This window comes from Ursus americanus, chromosome 5 (genome assembly GCF_024610735.1).
Source record: "Ursus americanus isolate L20-20 chromosome 5, mUrsAme1.1.p, whole genome shotgun sequence".
In the NCBI taxonomy this organism is placed as follows: Eukaryota; Metazoa; Chordata; class Mammalia; order Carnivora; family Ursidae; genus Ursus; species Ursus americanus.
Window position 1 is genome coordinate 63,427,134 of NC_142131.1, and position 18,282 is coordinate 63,445,415.

The 18,282-nt window shown below is 42.2% G+C and overlaps 1 protein-coding gene across 2 annotated transcripts in view; it reads right to left on the reverse strand.

Moving 5' to 3' along the window:
- The window catches only part of SLC12A2 (solute carrier family 12 member 2), a 102,494-nt gene extending 87,884 nt beyond the window's left edge, over nt 1-14,610 (reverse strand). For both annotated transcript variants that reach the window (XM_087862333.1, XM_045794808.2), the window contains exon 1: nt 13,331-14,610. In XM_087862333.1, the coding sequence (XP_087718459.1) occupies nt 13,331-14,062 (732 nt within the window). In that variant the 5' untranslated portion in view covers nt 14,063-14,610. The remainder of the gene's footprint in view (nt 1-13,330) is intronic.
- Nucleotides 14,611-18,282: the final 3,672 nt, after the last annotated feature.

Below are 18,282 nucleotides of genomic sequence, written 5' to 3' on the forward strand. Positions count from 1 at the left end.
AACTCAAACGGATGGAAGCTTTAGTAACTAGAAATATCCGAAAAGACAGTCCAAAGCCAAGAGAGGAATTGGAAATTAAGTGGCAATCTCCAGAGAAAAAATGGAATGATGTCAAGGTTAAGCCCAAAATCTTGGCTAAGCATTAAATTACACAGGTATAGGGGAGCCCTCCCCACCCCAAGGAGGAAGGCTAAAAAAGCAGCAGCTGAAAACCAGAAAACAAAGCAGAGATATATCAGCTACCACATAGCTGGGAAACAGGAACCAGTTTGCAGTCTGAACCCAGTTAAATACCTGGTGGAACAAAAACAATAATCCTTAAAATAAAACCACCACCACCACCCAAAGGCACTACAATGTATTATCTACATGTTCAATTTTCACTTCCAAGTATTAATAAACAGGGAACTGTAACTCATAATTAGGAAAAAACAATTGTTAGAAATTAATGCCAAGTAGGTCCAGATGTTGAATTTAGTTGATAAAGACTTCAAAACAGGGGCATCTGGGTGGCTCAGTTGGTTGAGCATCCAAATCTTGATTTCAGCTCAGGTCATGATCTCAGGGTCCGGAGATCCAGCCCAGGGTCAGGTTCCCCACTCAGTAGGGAGTCTGCTTGAGATTCTCTCCCTTTCTCTGCTCCCCCCCCAAGCTTACTGTCACTCACTCTCGCTCTCTCTCAAATAAATAAATCTTAAAAAAAAAAGACTTCAAAACAGCTATAATAAGTTTAAAAAACTAAAAATGAATATGATATCCGTGAATAATGGAAAGAGAATCTCTACAGAGAAACAGAAGCTGCATTTTAAAGAATTAGAAATTCTAGACCTGAAAATCACAAAACCGGAAATGAAAAGTTCACGAGATGGACTCAATAGCAGAAGGGAAATAGCAGGAGGAAGCAGTGAAAAGCATTAACTTACAGACGGAAGAAACTTAACAAACCCAAAAAAGGATACACACAAAATAACAGCCCTACACACAAATGCTGAAAGTCATAATTAAGAGAAAATGATATGGTTAATGGCCTTATCAGAAAGAATGGCGGTGAGAAGAAAGTAGAGGTGCATACTCAAAGGGCTGAAAGAAAACCCTGTCAACCAAGAAGATCACATCCAGCAAAACTATCTTTCAAAGGTAAATAAAGACATTTTCCCACTAACAAAAAGAATTTTGTTACCAGTTGACCTCCTTTACAAGAAGTACTGAAGGAAAGAAAACAGTACCAGCAACATGGATCTACAAGAAGAAATAAAAATAAATGGAAATAAATGAGTATAAAAGGCCATACATCTATTTTTCTTTTCGTTTTTAAAACCATATGGTTGTTGAAAGCAAAATGTACAACACTGTACTGGGGGTTCTAATTTATGACAACCAGAGCACTAAGAAAAGAATTGTTTAAAAGTTCTTATATTTTAGCTGAAGAAATTCAGTATTATCTCTAAGTAGAGCAACCACTGAAATAATGCAAAGAAATATATTGCTGGAAAGTCAAGAGAAGAATTAAAACGGAATACTAAAAAATATCTGATTAGTACAAAAACTGTCAGGAAAAGAGGATTAGGGGATCACAAAATAAATAAGGAAACAGTGAACAAGTATCAAAAATACCGAGCCTGTTAACAACCAAACTGCAATATACCTAAATGGACTAAATAAGTCTGTAAGAGAGAATGCAAGTTACGGTATATAAATCATATGGGTACATGTATGAGAGTATTACCCACTCACTCAGACAGAAGATTACTGTGGGTGACAGAAAACTTAGATTACTTATTTACTAATGATTAGTTATTTAATGTTAGGTGGGAAGAGTCAAATAAAAAAAAAACTGTAGTTTTAAAATGCACATAAAAACGTAAAAATTTTGTAGACTTTCCCTATCTTCCGAAGCTTCTATACTTTCTTTTCATATGAAGTAATAACAAACATTTTAAATAAAGTACAAAATGAAGTCCCTGGAGTACATTTTTAAAGTGTTAGTTTTAAAAAGGATTAATCTTCAGCTTCTTAAAATTTCATACTCTAGGATGACTTGAGACTGAAATTTCCCAAAATTGTGTAGTTCATTGACTCTCTTTTGTATTTTTAAAACAGTTTTTAAAAAATTAAAAAATAAAACACCGTTGTAATTTTGTGCCAGCACTATGCTGGATGGAGAGGCTACAATAACCAAAACTCAGGTGCATCCATTCTAAAGGGCTATTGTAGACTGCTATTTATGAACTCTGTTTCTGCTTTTCATGATTTTCTTCTCTTTTGTCTCTGTGACAGGCTGGCTATCTGGGGATCCACCTCTGCCATGTTAATTTTCCCTTCTAATTTACTTTGCACCATATTTGTTATAACTGTGTATAAAGTAGAACTATACAGTCCACAAGTGTAGGTGTAGTGAGTCCCTCTTATGTGAAAGCCTTTATGTTACTCTTGTTGCTTTGTGTAACTAAGAGATCAGCCTTTTTTCAGGTCAGCAAATCTTCCAAATATTTGGGATTGAAACAGGTGAGGCAGTTTAATAATTTCTCCAAGCCTACAAATCTACAAATTTGCCTATTATTACTTCTAGAAATTTACAGGTAATTCAGTGCTGAAAGTAATTTATCATAAAGCTTCATTTCTAAAATAACAGAGCCTGAGTGTTTATGTCTGAAACCATTAGGTTCTATAAAAGAGAGGTACAGGGCACCTGAGTGGCTCAGTCACTTAAGCATTTGACTTTTGATTTCAGCTCAGGTCATGATCTCAGGGTCATGGGATCCAGCCACACATTGAGCTCCCCACTGAGTGTGGAGTCTACTTGTCCCTCTCCGTCTGCTCCTCCTCCCACTCACGCGCTGTCTCAAATAAAGTCTTTCAAAAAAAAGAGAGAGAGAGAGAGAGAGACAGAGAGAGAGAGGTGGTATCTAAGTCCAACTACTCCACATGAACACTTCAGGATTCAGACTTAACCTTTAGTACTTATGTCTGACTTCCCTACAGGATTTTAATAGGCCACTGAATAAACAACATTCATGTTTGTCCTAATACCTCACATATAAGCTTTCCATTAACATGCCCAAATTTAAAAACAGCCATCTATTACTTACTGGCTATGAGACTTGGGCAAGTTGCTATCAGCCTCTGAATTTGTCTATCTATAGTTCACCTGGTTTGGAAGTTTATTGTGCCCAGACTATAGAAAGCTCCTGAAACATGGAAGATATCCAATAATTGGTAACTTAATGCAATTCAGTATACGGTTATTGAGTATTGAATATCACCACATCAAAAAGTAACAGATGTACTATTGTTACAGACATAACCGAAGCGTAAGACTCTCAACATGCTCTTGGACCAGGTTCTCAAACCAGGCTCTCTGGGAATCACCAGGAAGGCTTTTTAAAAACTACATATATTTTTTGGTAGAGAGGAGTCTGTAATTTTTGTCCAGGTGATTCTTTTAGAAATTTGGAAATCCAGGTCTGTAAGAAAAGGACAGGGATAGAGAGACCTAGTTTCAATAAGATTCAGCCTCACCCAGTATTAGTTGTGGGGCTTTAGGCAAATCACAGTCTTGTAAAATCACACTGTTACTCTAAGACCTTCTTAAAACCTTCCTCCAAAGATAGATCTAAAGACCAAATATAGATGTATAAGTTAAGAGTGCTTTGGAAACTTCAACATTTTGTACAATATTAAGAAATTCTTCACAGCCTTTCTAATTAAAGACCCAGATTTCCATTCTTGGATGGAAATAGGTACATTCCACAGATTCAACAAAAACCTCACAGGTGGACTAGTATGTCTAAATGTCTTTATGTCAGGAAGGATCCCGTGCAAAATTACAAGAAAATGTGACTTTAATAATTTTAAACTAGTAGTTACTATATAATGTGGAAGAAAGGAAAGGAGGAATGAAAGAACGAAAAAAAGTCCCTTTAAATATCACTTCCCTTGACTGCACTAATTGGTCTTTCTGTAATGATAGAAATGTTCCAGCTCTCCAGTGGTTCAATATGGTGGCCATTAGCCCCATGTGGGTATTTGAGCACTTAAAATTTGGCTCTGGTAATTGAAAACTTGAATTTTTAACTTAAATTTAGACTTAGTTTCACAGCCACATATGACTACTGGTTTCAGTATCATAAAGCACAGCCCTAGAACATTTAAAAATGTAGGTCTTCTGGGAGACGCGTATGTATTGGGAAAGGCAGAGGAAATAAGCAAAAACTTAGTAAGATTCCATTTATAACAAACTTTCTTAGGGGCACCTGGCTGACTCAATGAGTAGAACATGAGACTCTTGATCCGGGGGTTCTAAGTTCGAGCCCCATGTTGGGTGCAGAGATTACTTAAAAAGAAAATCTTTTAAAAAAAAAAAAATCTTTTTAAAAAAATCTTTTAAAAAATCTTTAAAAAAAAAATCTTTTTAAAATCTCTTTAAAAAAGAAACTTCCTTATGTAATTTTTTTGAAGATTTTCTGACTAGAAAAAGATACATTCATACAATAAAACCGAGGAATCCAAATCTTTTCTACATTATCTTCAATGAGCTAAAAAAACAACTCTCGTGGATATTTTAAAAAGAAAACAATAAACAAAATAACAAGAATTTATACAGTATTAAACTATAGGATACTGGAATTAGCACCAACTGAGAGTCAGAACATTTGCTCCAAGTTCCAACCTTGACTCAGGCAGTTCCAAGTCCTATGATTTTGGACAGGCTATTGAGCTCTTCTGCTTCTTAAACTACAAATGTGGGTTATCAGGGTAATCTGACTGTCAAAGTCCTAGAGACTCTAAATAACAAATGTAAGGTAAGTCAAAGAGTTTTTCTTTTGTAGTCCATTAATTTACAAAGAACGAGTTCTATTATTAAAAATGTAATGACTGAGGGTCTGCTACCTCAAGCCTACATACAAGGTACTAGGGACACATAATGATAAGCAGCCACAGACACACACAGTCTGTTTCTCATGGAGCTTGAAGTCAACACAAGCCAACTCAAATAACCACATTAATAAACATACTATTATTAACTGAAATAAAGGATCTCAGGGAAAAAGTGGTTTGTCCTAGCTAGAGGATAAAAGCTTCCTCTCTGAGGATAATAGGATTGAAGCAAACTCTTAAAACTGAAAAGTTAACAGTGTGTGTATGGGGGAGAAGGGAGGAAGAGTTCATGGACAGTATCATGTACAAAGGCCCTATAGCAAAGGAAGTACTGTGACACTGAGTAACTGGAACACTCAGGAAGAGGTAGGCCAGACCTAGACAATGCAGGGCTAGTTTTAAACCAAGAGATAACATATTAATTCTGTTTTAAAAAATACTCTGGGGGGCGCCTGGGTGGCACAGCGGTTAAGCGTCTGCCTTCCACTCAGGGCGTGATCCCGGCGTTATGGGATCGAGCCCCACGTCAGGCTCCTCCGCTGTGAGTCTGCTTCTTCCTCTCCCACTCCCCCTGCTTGTGTTCCCTCTCTCGCTGGCTGTCTCTATCTCTGTCGAATAAATAAATAAACTCTTTAAAAATAAAAAAAATTAAAAAAAATTAAAAATAAAAAAATAAAAAATACTCTGGGCACAATAATGATGGGAGAGCACAGTGAATACAGAGAACCCAGTTAGAAGGCTATAGAGGGACATGCTACAGTTTGGGTTAGGAATGGTAGCAGCGAAGATGAAAAAAATACTTAGGAAATACAGGTGACAGAAAGAACTCAATGATAAACTGGATGTGGAAGGAAGAGAAAAAGCATCAAGGATGACTCATACACTTCTCACCTGTGTAACACAACGAATAGTGGTACCATTGTGCAGACATAGGGCACACTGGAAGAGGCCTGGGCTGTTTTGCTTTTGGAAGGGGAGGGAGAAAATCCTAAGTTTTTGAGTACAGGGTGTCTTTGAGATAAGAAACAAAAAAATCCAGCAGATGTCCTGAAGTTAGCAAAGGGATGTGGGTAGGACACAAAATTTTGGAATTCATTAGCCTACAGATCATACAGCACAGGAAGAGAAAAAGAAAGACAGGAGAAGGAGAAAAGGCAGAATCAAGCCTTGAAGATGGCCAATTTGGAGATAAAGGAGACCGCATAAGACACTGGGCCGAAAGAGCCACAAAGTTAAAAGACGAAATGATGCCATAGAAGCCAAAGGAAAGAAAAGATCAACAGAAAATCAAATTCTGCTGAGGGACAAGGCAGGGGAGGGAGGGTATTTTTCTGGACTTGATAAGAGGGCAGAGGTTACCAGTAACTTTAACAAGATTTAAGTAAAATGATGGTGCGGAAGGTCAGGATCCACATGGGTCCTTCAAATCTCCACTGGAAAAATCAAGCCTACCCTAAAAAGCCAAGTACCTTCCAAATGCTCCAAAATGACTCACATACTGAACTCTGTTAGAAGCCACATTGTTGAAGGAATTAATTCACACCAACCTAACAAAGAGCCATCCCAGATGTTTCTATGATTCTTAACCTAAGTGAATATCTAATTAGTGAATGTTCAAGAACAGTATAGTGAAAATTTAAAGCAAGGAAATTTCAGAGCCCAAGGGCACTACAAATCACCTGCCAAAATTAGCTTCTGCAGAGAGACAACATTCCACTAAGCTATTTTTTGCTTTTCAGATTTCTTCTAAATAGACATCCTCAAGTTCTCCATCAGTACTAAGTTTTTCATAATAGCTTTTAAAAAGCAGTAATACAGATTCTAATAAAATATCAAAGGATAAAGTAGCCAGTGGCAGATGACAGCTTTCATATTTTTTTTAAGATTTTATTTACTTATTTGAGAGAGAGAAAAGAGAAAGAGTGTGCATGCCAGAGAGCAAGCACAAGGAGAAGCAAGCTCTTGGCTGAGCAGGGAGTCTGACTCGGGGCTCAATCCCAGGACTCTGGGATCATGACCTGAGTCAAAGGCAGCTGCTTAACCAACTGAGCCGCCCAGGCACCCCAGCTTTCATATTTTAAATGAGAGACTATGGATACTTTTTCTTTTTTTTTTTTTAAGATTTGCGAAAGAGAAAGAGAGACAGACAGACAGCACACACGCATGCACACACGCAAGTGGAGGGAGGGGCAGAGGAAAAGGGAGAGGACCTCAATCAAACTCTGCTGAGCAGAGCTCACTGCTGGGCTCCATCTCACAATGCTAAGACCATGACCTGCATCAAAATCAAGAAATGGACGCTTAACCCATTAAGCCATCCAGGCGCCCCATCACTGATACGTTTTTAACTTGAATAATTCATTTAAGTTGTCTTCCTTGTTGTCCATCGGTCACTCTTTCACCTTCTGGAATTGACCCACTAGTTGCCCACCCTTTTGTACCCTTTTTGACAAACTACTGGTTTTCATGGCTTTCCCTAAAATTTGAAGTATAAAAGCACATTTTTAAGCTACAAATTAAAACCCATTTTCCTAAATACTATTATTTCACAAACCAGTGGTTGTCATTTTATTAGTGTTTGCCCCATAGTGGAATTAATTTGCAGAACGAAACCCAACTCGAGTCCACCTCCCAAACCTGCTCTTCTCAGTCTTCCCCATCTCCATAAATATCAACTCCATTCTAAAGAGGAGAGAAACCCTGGCATTAATCTTTCTGTATACCCCTCATCCAAAACATCAATAAATTCCAACAATTTCACCTTTTAAACACACCCAGCATCTCAACACCTCTCATCATATCAAACACTGTTACCTCAGGTTTATTCCTCACTATTGTTCTGACCTCTTCTCCTATCACTCTCCCTCTTGTTCCTCCCATCTTGCTGGCCTCCTTGTTTCTCAGTCACGTCCAGCATGCTTCCACCTCAGGGTCTTGATGTTTGTCATTCACTTGCCGCTTCTCCCCCAAGTATTTGTAAGGGGTGAGCCCTCATTCCCTTCTTGTGTCTGCTAAGCATCAGAGAGGCCTTCTCTGACCACCCTTATACAGCACATTGGCCATCACCATCTATCCACCTTTACCTTTCTTCACAGTACTTACATCTAACTTATTTGCTTACTGACTCCTACCACCAGCATGAAAGCTCCATGACCTGGCTGTGTTCATAGCTGTATCTCCAACAGATAAAACAGTGCTATTGCTGGTGCTCAGTAAGGCTTTGCTGAGTAACTAAATTCATTTCTCTTCATCATGGAACCAAAAGGATTAGTACTTTGGACTTTCCAAACACTTATATAAAACATGTAATTAAAAATTATTTAAAACAAACACACAACACATAAGAACCAAGATACATTATTCCAGTCTCATGGGACTGGGAATGTGAGTATGGAAACACAAATACACATAGAGAAGACATCAATTATGATAGCACTGTACAGTTCTGCCACATTTTAAATCCCAAAGTTTATCTTTCCTTCTACCCAGGCGGGCAGTTGGTATATACCTGGGCGACTATCCATACAGCATTCTGGATAAAACACACTTCACCTCAGATGGCATGGATTTAGCACGGTGAAGCCCCTGCCAAAAGTGCGGAATCTTTCAAGTTTGACTTTGCCATGTGCAAATATTTCTTATCAGGGTCCTACCTTTATTCAGTCCTGGAACTCCTCTACTCCTCCCCCCTTCACGGGATGTGACCTATTCTTTCCTTCAGGAAATTTCAAGGACCCAAGTTCTGTAATAAAGTCATTAGTAGTGTGTGAAATTTCTTGTCCCAGAATCAATACAGCCCACTCAAAGAAGCAGCTACACAAGTTAGTGGAGATAACATACTGTTTAATGTTTTATTTAAAGTCCTTCTTAAGAAGGAAGAACTGCCTACCCTGATACATTCAGTGAACAAATGTTTATTAAGTACCTGGTCTATGTACGGAGATACATAAGATACAAGCTCAGATCCTATGAAAGCGACAGTCATATTCATCGCTAATTACATTATCACAAGTGTTCCTCCTCATTTCTCTCAGTTATATCATCATTCCACTTTCATGAAGTCAGGGCAGAGGGATGATGATGGTAATTCCCAACGTGTCCTCCTCAACATCCCTGCCATCTCAGAGCAGGTCCAGGGGACAGGTAGGAAGAAGAGAAAGCAAAGAGAAGCTACTATGTCCTGGCATTAGAGTCAGAAAACCCTGGGTGTGATTTCCAGTTGTACCACTTTCTATGAGTGACATTAAGCAATTTCTTCAGCTTCTATGAACCCATTTTATCATGAGTAAAATATGTGTAAGACCTGTTTCTTAGGAATTGTATGCAAAACCAACAAGCTCAGTGAGACATAAAAGACACTAGATATAGTTCCTCTCTCTTTTTATTAATGAGAAAGGCTGTAACAGAGAGGCCATATGCAAAGATGACATACCACCAGCAGCAGGCTCCCAAGCCTTGACTAAGGACAACTGTGCAAAGGTAATTCTACCTTTAAAATTGTTTTAATAATGCTTTAAATTCTGTAGAAGCTATTATGGATTGCCCACCACTCAATTTTTCCACATTTGATCATCATACTTTCCATTATACGTGTTGAAGTTGCCCATCAAATATTAATTTGTTTGACCTCCACTTTTAAATTTCTCCTTGTAAGGGCAAGAATCAGTAGTTTGGACTTATTTTTTGAAAAAGATTAAAAAAAATTAATTCCTGGTAAGAGCCTTGAAGAGTTTCTGCCTTCTTTAAAACTCTTTTCTCAGCTTCCCTGACACTGCTATCCTGGCTATTTCTCACCAGCCTAGCTGCTCCTTCTCACTTCCCTTTTGCTAGTGTCTCCTCAACCTCTAACAAACTTTTACACATTCTCTATGCCTAATCCCAGACCCTGTTTCTTTTCTGTTATCTACCCATTCTCCCGAAGTCATTTTTCAAGTCCAAGACTTTAGACTCTCTCTCTATACATATATATATACACACACACACTTCTTTGTATTAGATATACACGTATATACACCCGTACATATACACACGTACATGCATATGTACGTGTGTATATACATACGTACATACATCTATATAGATAAAACATGTATTCTGTACTCCTCCCTCAAAATGACTCTTGGACTAAGATGTCTTATAAACTACTACTCAAACACAATTACTTCTTTCCCCTCTCAAATCTAGCCCTTCTCCTGTATTTGCCATCTCAATAGTAGCACCATCTACTCAGTTGCTCAAGTCCAAAAACTGGTAATCAGCTCCTCTTTCACTCCCACATTCAATCCACCTGCATGTGATTCATTCTGCCATCAACTCTTATTATCTGTAACTTAGTAATAGCTTGGGTCTCCCTGCTTCCATTGTTGCTCCTGCCAATCCATTCTTTATCCAGCAGCCAGAGATGGTGTAACAAAACAGATCATGTTGCTACCTCATGAAAAATCCTTCAATAACTTGCCACTATATTTATAATAACATCTTCTCCTGGCCTCCTTATAGTTCTTATAGTTCTTTGGACATACCACTCTCTCCTCTCACTATATTTACATACACTCTTTTCTTTGGCCTAAAATGTTGTTCTGCCCTATCATTAACTTATCCTTTAAGGTTTTAGCTTCAATGCCACATTTCTTGAAAAAGGCCTCCCCAGCCCCAATTAAAATTAGGTCATTTATATCTTTACTAGTATCCTACACTTTCCTCACATAGCCCTGAAAATAAAGCTTGTAACTATATTATCTGTGCAACCACTTGGTTAAGATATATCTAGACAAAGTCAGTATAGAGTCTGCTAACCATTCCATCATCCCACAGTACCAACAGCCATGTGGCCAACATTTAAGAAACACCTCTCTCCAATAAAAATTTGATAAATAGAAAACTCATGAGTCCTGGCTCTACAATGGCTGCCTAAGACAGCAAGATGCACCATGGAAGTGCCCTTCATTTGGATTTTCAAGGAAAAAACTTTAAAGTCACAGTAGCAGGTAAAGAAAGGAATTCAAGAAGAAGAAAGACTATATAGTCCTTCCCCCTAACAAGTTTCCAGAGTGCTTTTCTTTTACTTCTTTTGTTCTTTTGTAGAACCTAGCACAGAGTTAGATCCAGTTAAGGTGGATATTGAAGCACTTAGTGATCAAAACAGACTGTGTGACATCAATCAATTACTAGAATTAAATGTTACAAAATTCTAAATATTAGGATTCACTGAGGGCTAGAAGCGTTAGAATAGGTTTTATGGAGGTAGAAGTAAATCTAGACAGGGCGAAACAACTTTTGGGGATCTAGTCTAACTATACTAGAACCTCTCTTGCTCTCCTTCGACAGCGGTTAGTCTCTATATTCAAATCTGTACTCCTGAATACGAAATGTTTCTTCACTCCATTTGCGAAACTCTAAAAAAAATTATCTTCCATATGAGGTTCTATGCTTAGTTAATCTAATAAACCTTTTTAACTGACCATAAAGAACCCAAGTGCAGAAGGTAAAAAAAACTACAAAGAATTCATTACACTACCTGTTGCATAAATGGACCTATGAACATAACATTTTATACACTACGTTCATCATGTAGGAATTAAGAGAATCTAAATTGAAACCCTAGAGTTTGTGTACTTTCTGAAAGGCCAACAAAGATCAAAATAATAACTACACAAGCCATTATTTTCTAGGCACTGAACATGGGCCTTGATGTCCTTTTCTTTTCTGATCTTCAAAACAACCCTGAAAGCCGAGGAAGATGAGGCTCACAGGTTGGGTAGTTGCTTCAACTACACAGCTAACAATACAAGTGCTCTTTTTAAGACACTGAAAACTGATAAAAAACGCCCAAACAAAAAACCCTCAAGTTTTGGAAAACCTGAAGTGCTCTGTTGTTCAGGGAATTTAATAAAAACTTTCCTAGGATGTTTACAAGTTTAAGGTATATAATATCCTTCAATTCAAAAACCCTTTTAAAAACTTGTGGGTAAATAGAGACTGCGTTACTACTTAACTATTCGGCTTTGGTGCAATCCATCTGAAATACAGCTTACGATAATTTTAATAATAAAAATGCTATAATGAAAGGGAAATTACCAGTTATACATCTACTCTACAAAGATTTGGAGCTTGGCAAGGATAAAATAAGTTTGAAAGAAAGTACAAGAGTATAAATAAGTGTTTTAAAAATTCTTTTTCTTCTGATATGACAAAATACCATAATGGAGTAACAGGAGTAGTATTATCCAAAGCTAAATGATGTCAGGCTTTTAAAGAATCAGTAAGCTGTAAGGATTGGGACCTCTGTAATTATTTCAAACTGTATGAATGTTACATTATCAAACACTAAGACAAGTACAGTCTTGTATGAAAGAAGTGTATGAAACCAAATAAACACATCCAAAGAAATTACATACTTTCTGCATTTAAACTTTTCCACGCTGCGACATCTGAGCCTACATGGTACCAACTCTTTGCATTCATAAAAATTCATCAGCGTAATCATTTTACACTTGTTGAAGCAGACGTCATGTAATCCCAATTCATAAAAGTTAAATATTAATCAAGTTTCAAAAGCACTGAGGTTCTCTCAAAATAATAATTTTATATCCTGAAGAAATAAAAATCGGATGTGGCCATAAAAAACAGAACTATGGAAATCAATAGAGTTTTAGGGATGGTTTTCTGTTCACAAAGTGTAACTACTTAATCAAGACCCCAGAAGGTCTTTCTAGACATCCTCCACAGAAAAAACCAATTCTCTTGTTTCTCTTTCCTTCCCCTCCCCCTACTTTACACTTCCCCCAACTTTTTATAGTCTTCTCCCAAAAAGTTTACATAATAAAAAACAGATTTATGCTATCATAAGGAAGAGCAAATCCCAAGATTTGTATAATCCTTTGCATATTCAAGATAGCAGGAATTGAGCTTTAATAATTCATAGACCACAAACACACCCAGTTAAGATTTTCCCTTCAAACACTACTGTTCCCACTCTCGGGACCCCTAATGGGTGTACATAAGCTATACAATACAACCTTCAAAAAGGACACAGATGGTAGGTGCTCTCCACTCTCTCCCTAGAGACATCCTTACCTAAACCTCCCGCACATTCCCTTCAGGGCCCACAAGCACAACTGTCACTCAGCGGGATGGTGACTGTTAAGCGTGGGTGAGAAAGAAAGCGTACACCAGATACACAAGTGGACGGTGAAGGTTGTTAAATGCAGTCTCTCTTCTATTACCTAACTAGCTTAACCCGCTGCAAACTTCTAAGAGATTAAGTTACATTCCTCCGCAATTCCACCCTTGACAGCTGACTGCAGAGATGCCAACAAGTCGTGCACGTCCATTCCCGCCACCTCAGCCGAGGCGAGCCGGCGGCCACATCCCGCGGTCAGCGAGGACCAGCGCTTGGGGAATGAGGGAGGGCTGATGAGAAGACTGCAGGGAGAGGGCTGGGAGAGCTCACCTTTTCCAGCTCATCGTGGAGCTCAGCCAGGCTGGGCCGGAGCAGCTTCTCGCCCAGCTGCGCTGCGGTGTGCCGGTAGTGATCGATTCTGGGCACGGCGTCCATGGTGTTGTGGCCAAAGGTGCGCAGGTAGTAAGTGTTGGTGTGGGTATCATAGTAGTAGTGCTGGTGGTGCCCACTGCCGCCGCCACCGCCCGAGTGCAGGCTGCTGCCCTCGCTCAGCACTGTGTCCCCGCCGTTCTGGAAGCTCACGTTGGGCCCGTCGCCTCCGACCCCCGCCGCATCCGACAGGCTCTCGTCAGCAGATGAAGAGGCAGCCGGGTCCACGAAGTTCACGCGGAAGCGGCCCTTGGCTTCCTCGCTGCCCTTGCCTGGCCCACTTTCGCCGCTAGCTTTCCCGTCCGCTGGGGTCTCCTTACCCCCAGCCCCGGCACCAGCCGCCGCTGCCGCTGCAGCCCGCCCCGCGTTCTCGGAAACGAGGTCCACCTGGAAGCGGCTCTGGCTCGGGGTGGGCCCCAAGGGTCTGCCCAGCCCGTCCCCAGCCGCCGCGGCGCCCTCACCGCGGACCCCGCCGCCGCCCCGGCTCGCGGCCGCAGCATCCTCCGACGCTGAGGGCACGGCCGCGCCGGGCAGGTCCACCCCGGCGGCGGCCAGCGCGGCAGCTGGCGGCGTCTCCCCGACCCCGGCCAGCCTCGGGGCGCCGGAGGAGGGCGCCGTGGGCCCCGGTTCCATCGCCGCCCGACCCCCGGCAGACTCGGAGAGCCTGGCGGACGTCGTGGGCTGCACGCCCTCCGCGCCCCCCGCCGGCGGTGCCCGCGGCCGCAACGCCAGGTGACGGAATCGCTCGCCCCTCCGCCCGCCCGCCGCCGCTAGCCCGGACCGGCACAAACGCCGCCGGCAGTCGAGTCGGCGCGCGAGTGCAGTGGGCGCGGGGCGGGCCCCGCTGTTTAAAGCCTCGGCGGGGCCGCGGCGGTGGCGGCTCCGGCAGCAGCACGCGGGAGGCGGGGTCGGCGGCTCCTCCGCCCCTCAGCCCGCCCACCCGCGGTCCCGCAGTGTCGCGCGGCAGACGCTCCCTCGGCGGCCCGGCCCTCCCGGGCTTCTGCCAAACCCCACGCGAGAGCTGCCTGCGCGAGGATCGCGTCGGTCCAGTCCGTGCCGGGCCTCGGGCAGCGCAAGCAGCACGAGCAGCGTGATCAAAGAGCAGGCGCGGCGGCGCACCGCCTCACAGCCGTCGCCGGGATCACCGCGCCGCTACCTCCTCTTCCGTCGCCCTCCTCCCACCCCTCCACCTCCTTCCCCCGCCCCCTTTGCGGCGAAGAGGAGCGGGCCCCCCGGCCGCCTCCCTCTCTCCCCGCCCCTGGGGCTGCACGTCAATGGGCCGGCAGCCCAGGCCTGGGCAGAGCAGGCTGCGGACGGCGCCCGGCCCGGCGGGCGAACAGGCGACCGAGTCTTGCCTCGGCGCACGCCGATTGCTGATGCTCCCGCGGCAGTTGCCACCACAGCGGAGGCTTCAGGAGCGCTCTCTCTCTCTCCAATCTCTCTCTTTCTTTCTTTTTTTTTTTTTTTTTTAAATTTTTTTTTAATTTTTTTTTTTTTTTTTAAGAGCTCGCAGTACTTGGGCTGAGCCGGCGAGATCTCGCGAGATGCTGCAGGGCTACAGGGCCGCTTCACCTCAGGCGTGTGGTACCCGAGGCGGTGCTAGAGCTGCCGGGCGTCCCCCGCTCCGGTGGGTGATGCCGGGGATTTTCCCGGCGGGTCCGCAGGTGCTTCCGGAGTGGCGGGCGAGGTGCGTCCCCCGGCGAGGTCGGCTCGCAGCTCGGGCCGGCGGCAACTGCCCGCCCTCGCTCCAGGCCTGAGCCTTAGGGGGAGGCAGGATTTCCTCTGAGCCGCCTTTGAGGCGGTCGACTCCCCGCTTGGCCGCGTTAGATTTGCATAACCAGAAACACTCCAGTGGAGATGCAGTGGGTGTGTCCACACTTCGATGACACCTTTATTTTAAAAGCTGTGATGTTTGAAGGTGAGAAGGGAGCTTAGTTTGATACCGTTTCGTTTCAAGACGATTCTTAACTTGAGGCATATCCAAAAATGATAGGAAGCTCAGCTCAAAAGCGGATACACAGCAATTTCTAACCGTAGAGCCATGACTAACCGTGGAGCACTGACAGAGGACTTTAGGCGCAGTTTAGGTTGTGAAGAATTCCTGTTTTCCTCCTCTCTTCTGCAGACCGGTTTTCTCTTCTGTGAAATGTAGGGGGATAGAGTGATTTTGCAACTTTCTTAGCAGAATCTATTTTTAGATTCTATTTAGATAAAAGCAGATAACGACAACGAATGGGTTCTTCCATCACTTGTCTTTTATTTATTTGTATTTATGGATTTTAAAGTTTTATTTCTGGGGATAAACACCCTCCTTTACCAGACCCGGGAAGTATGACCGAAGAGCATCGAGGTTGCAGAGTTGTTTGAAAATGCTGTGAAGAAAGTTGCAACCAGACAGTTTTAAAGAAACTGTGACACCCGTGATCTTAGTTGACCTGAAATTCTTCGAAATTTATTATTTCTGTTGTAGAAATGGAGAGAGGAAGAAACCACTCTCAGATCATGTAGCCACGTTTTTAAAGTCCCTCTCCAGCTTTACTGTTACGAGAAAACCAGAAGAGGCCAGAAAAAACAAGTGGTCCGTTAAGCAGTACAGCTGCTGTTGGGGCACTGCCGCCTCAGTAGCTGATCTCTGTGGTACAGAAGCTGATTTGGTAGCTGTTGGAATTCAACATTCATTGAGCTGAACAAACGATAAGCACCTACTATGAGGTGCTCTGTATTTTGGGGATATGGCAGTGAGCAAAGCAGACAGTCGCTTCTCTCATGGAAATCATAGTCTAGTGGGGGAGAGCGGCAATAAAGTTAAATGGATGCAATATATAGCGCACTAGTAGTGAGCGTGAAGGAAGGAGAATGGGATGTGTGTGGGAGATGGAGGTGGCAAAATTTGTCATGGAAGGGCCCCACTGAGAAGGTGACATTTGAGTGAGGTAGTGAGAGATAGGAATATTTGGGAAAATAGTGTTCCAAAGAGAAGAAAAACAAAAACTGAAAAGTGAGAGCATGCCTGACTTGTTCTCGGAATTGCGTATAGGCCAGTGGGGCCTACAGGCCTGCTTAAGGGATGGGGAGAATCAAAGGAAATTATGTCAGATTTTAGGGGTTGAGGGCATGGTAGATCAGAATGGACCCTTTTGGCTTTTGGAAGGACTTTGGCTTTTAATTTGAATGAGATGGTATATTAGTTTGGACTGTCCTAACACAATACCATAGACTGGGTTGTTTAACTAATAGAAATTGATTTCCATAAAGTTCTGGAAGCTAGAAAGTCTAAGCATGGTCAGCTTCTGGTAAGGGCTTTCTTCCCGGCTAGCAGGCAGCTGTCTTATCACTGTGTCCTCACCTGGTGGAGAGAGGAATCTGATGCCTCTTCTTACAAGGGGACCAGTTTCATCGAGTCAGTGCTCCCCACTTTTATGACCTCATTTAATCTTTTTTTAAGATTTTATTTGTTTATTTGACAGAGACAGCCAGCGAGAGAGGGAACACAAGCAGGGGGAGTGGGAGAGGAAGAAGCAGGCTCCCAGCGGAAGAGCCTGATGTGGGGCTCGATCCCAGAACGCTGGAGCCGAAGGCAGATTCTTAACGACTGTGCCACCCAGGTGCCCCTATGACCTCATTTAATCTTATTTTCCAAGAGGCACTATCTCCAGTGTAGTCACATGGGTTAGGGGTTCCACATATGGATTTGGGAGGGAAGGTCACTTCACTACTTAGCAGATGGCAAGTTGTTTGAGAATCCGAGTAGAGGAATGACATGATTTGACATATATTTAAAGTATCAATCTAACTGACTTGTAAATATACAAGAACGTAAATGGTGGGGCCAAAGAAAGAAATAAGGAGATGTGTCAAGAGGCAACTCAGCAATCCAGGAAGTGATGATATGGCTTTGACCATGATGGGTAGCAGTGAAAAGGGGAGGGGAGGAATGGTTGAATTCTGGAGAGGCAATAGAATTTTCTGATAGTTGTGGAACATGAAAGAGAATGCAAGGGTTTTGGCTTGAGTAACTGAAAGAATAGTGTGTTACTATTTTCTGAGGTGGAAGAGATGGTGAATGGAGTAGACTTGAGTAGGAGGCATATCAGGAACTCAGTCTGAGATGTCTGTGGGAGGAAACAAATACATGTGTAGTAATAAATAGTAGTCACTCATATAAATGGGTAACTGCAAACTGAGAAGTTCTAGGATAGATTGAAACATGGTACAATGAGAATGCAAAATAGAGGGACCAGACTTAGTGAGGGAGGAAGTGACTTTTTAGCTGAGGTCTGAAGGATGATAACTTGCAGGGGGGAGGGGCAATTCAAAAAAGGGAAATATTGTGAGCAAAAGCCCTCATGGACTGAACATGGCCTGACTAAGGAGCTTGTAGCCAGTTTGGTTAAAGCATAGAGCTCAAGGGATGAGAGGGATAGGAGATGAATCCATCTATTCTTAAAGCCTTATACAACCATTAATGGGTTTCTAGGGAGATAGAGGGGGACATGATCAGATTTAACTTCATTAAAATCTCTCTGGTTATATTGTGGGCAGAAGATTGGAGAGGAGCAAGAATAAGAAAGACAAGATACAATTTCAGTAATCTAGACTTGGGATGATAGCAGTAATAGTAGCTAACATTTATGAGGAATCTATGTCCTGGATTCAGTGCTAAACTCTGCATTTATAATCTTATTTAATTCTTTTAATAGCACCATGAAGAAAATCATAGCATTACCCCCATTTTACAGATGAAAAACTTGGTTAAGGAGAAAAGGTTAAGTAACTTCTCCGAGTCACTCAGCCAAAATCAAGATTTGAATGCAGGGAGATTGCTGTAGTAATCAAACTTTACATTGTGGGGG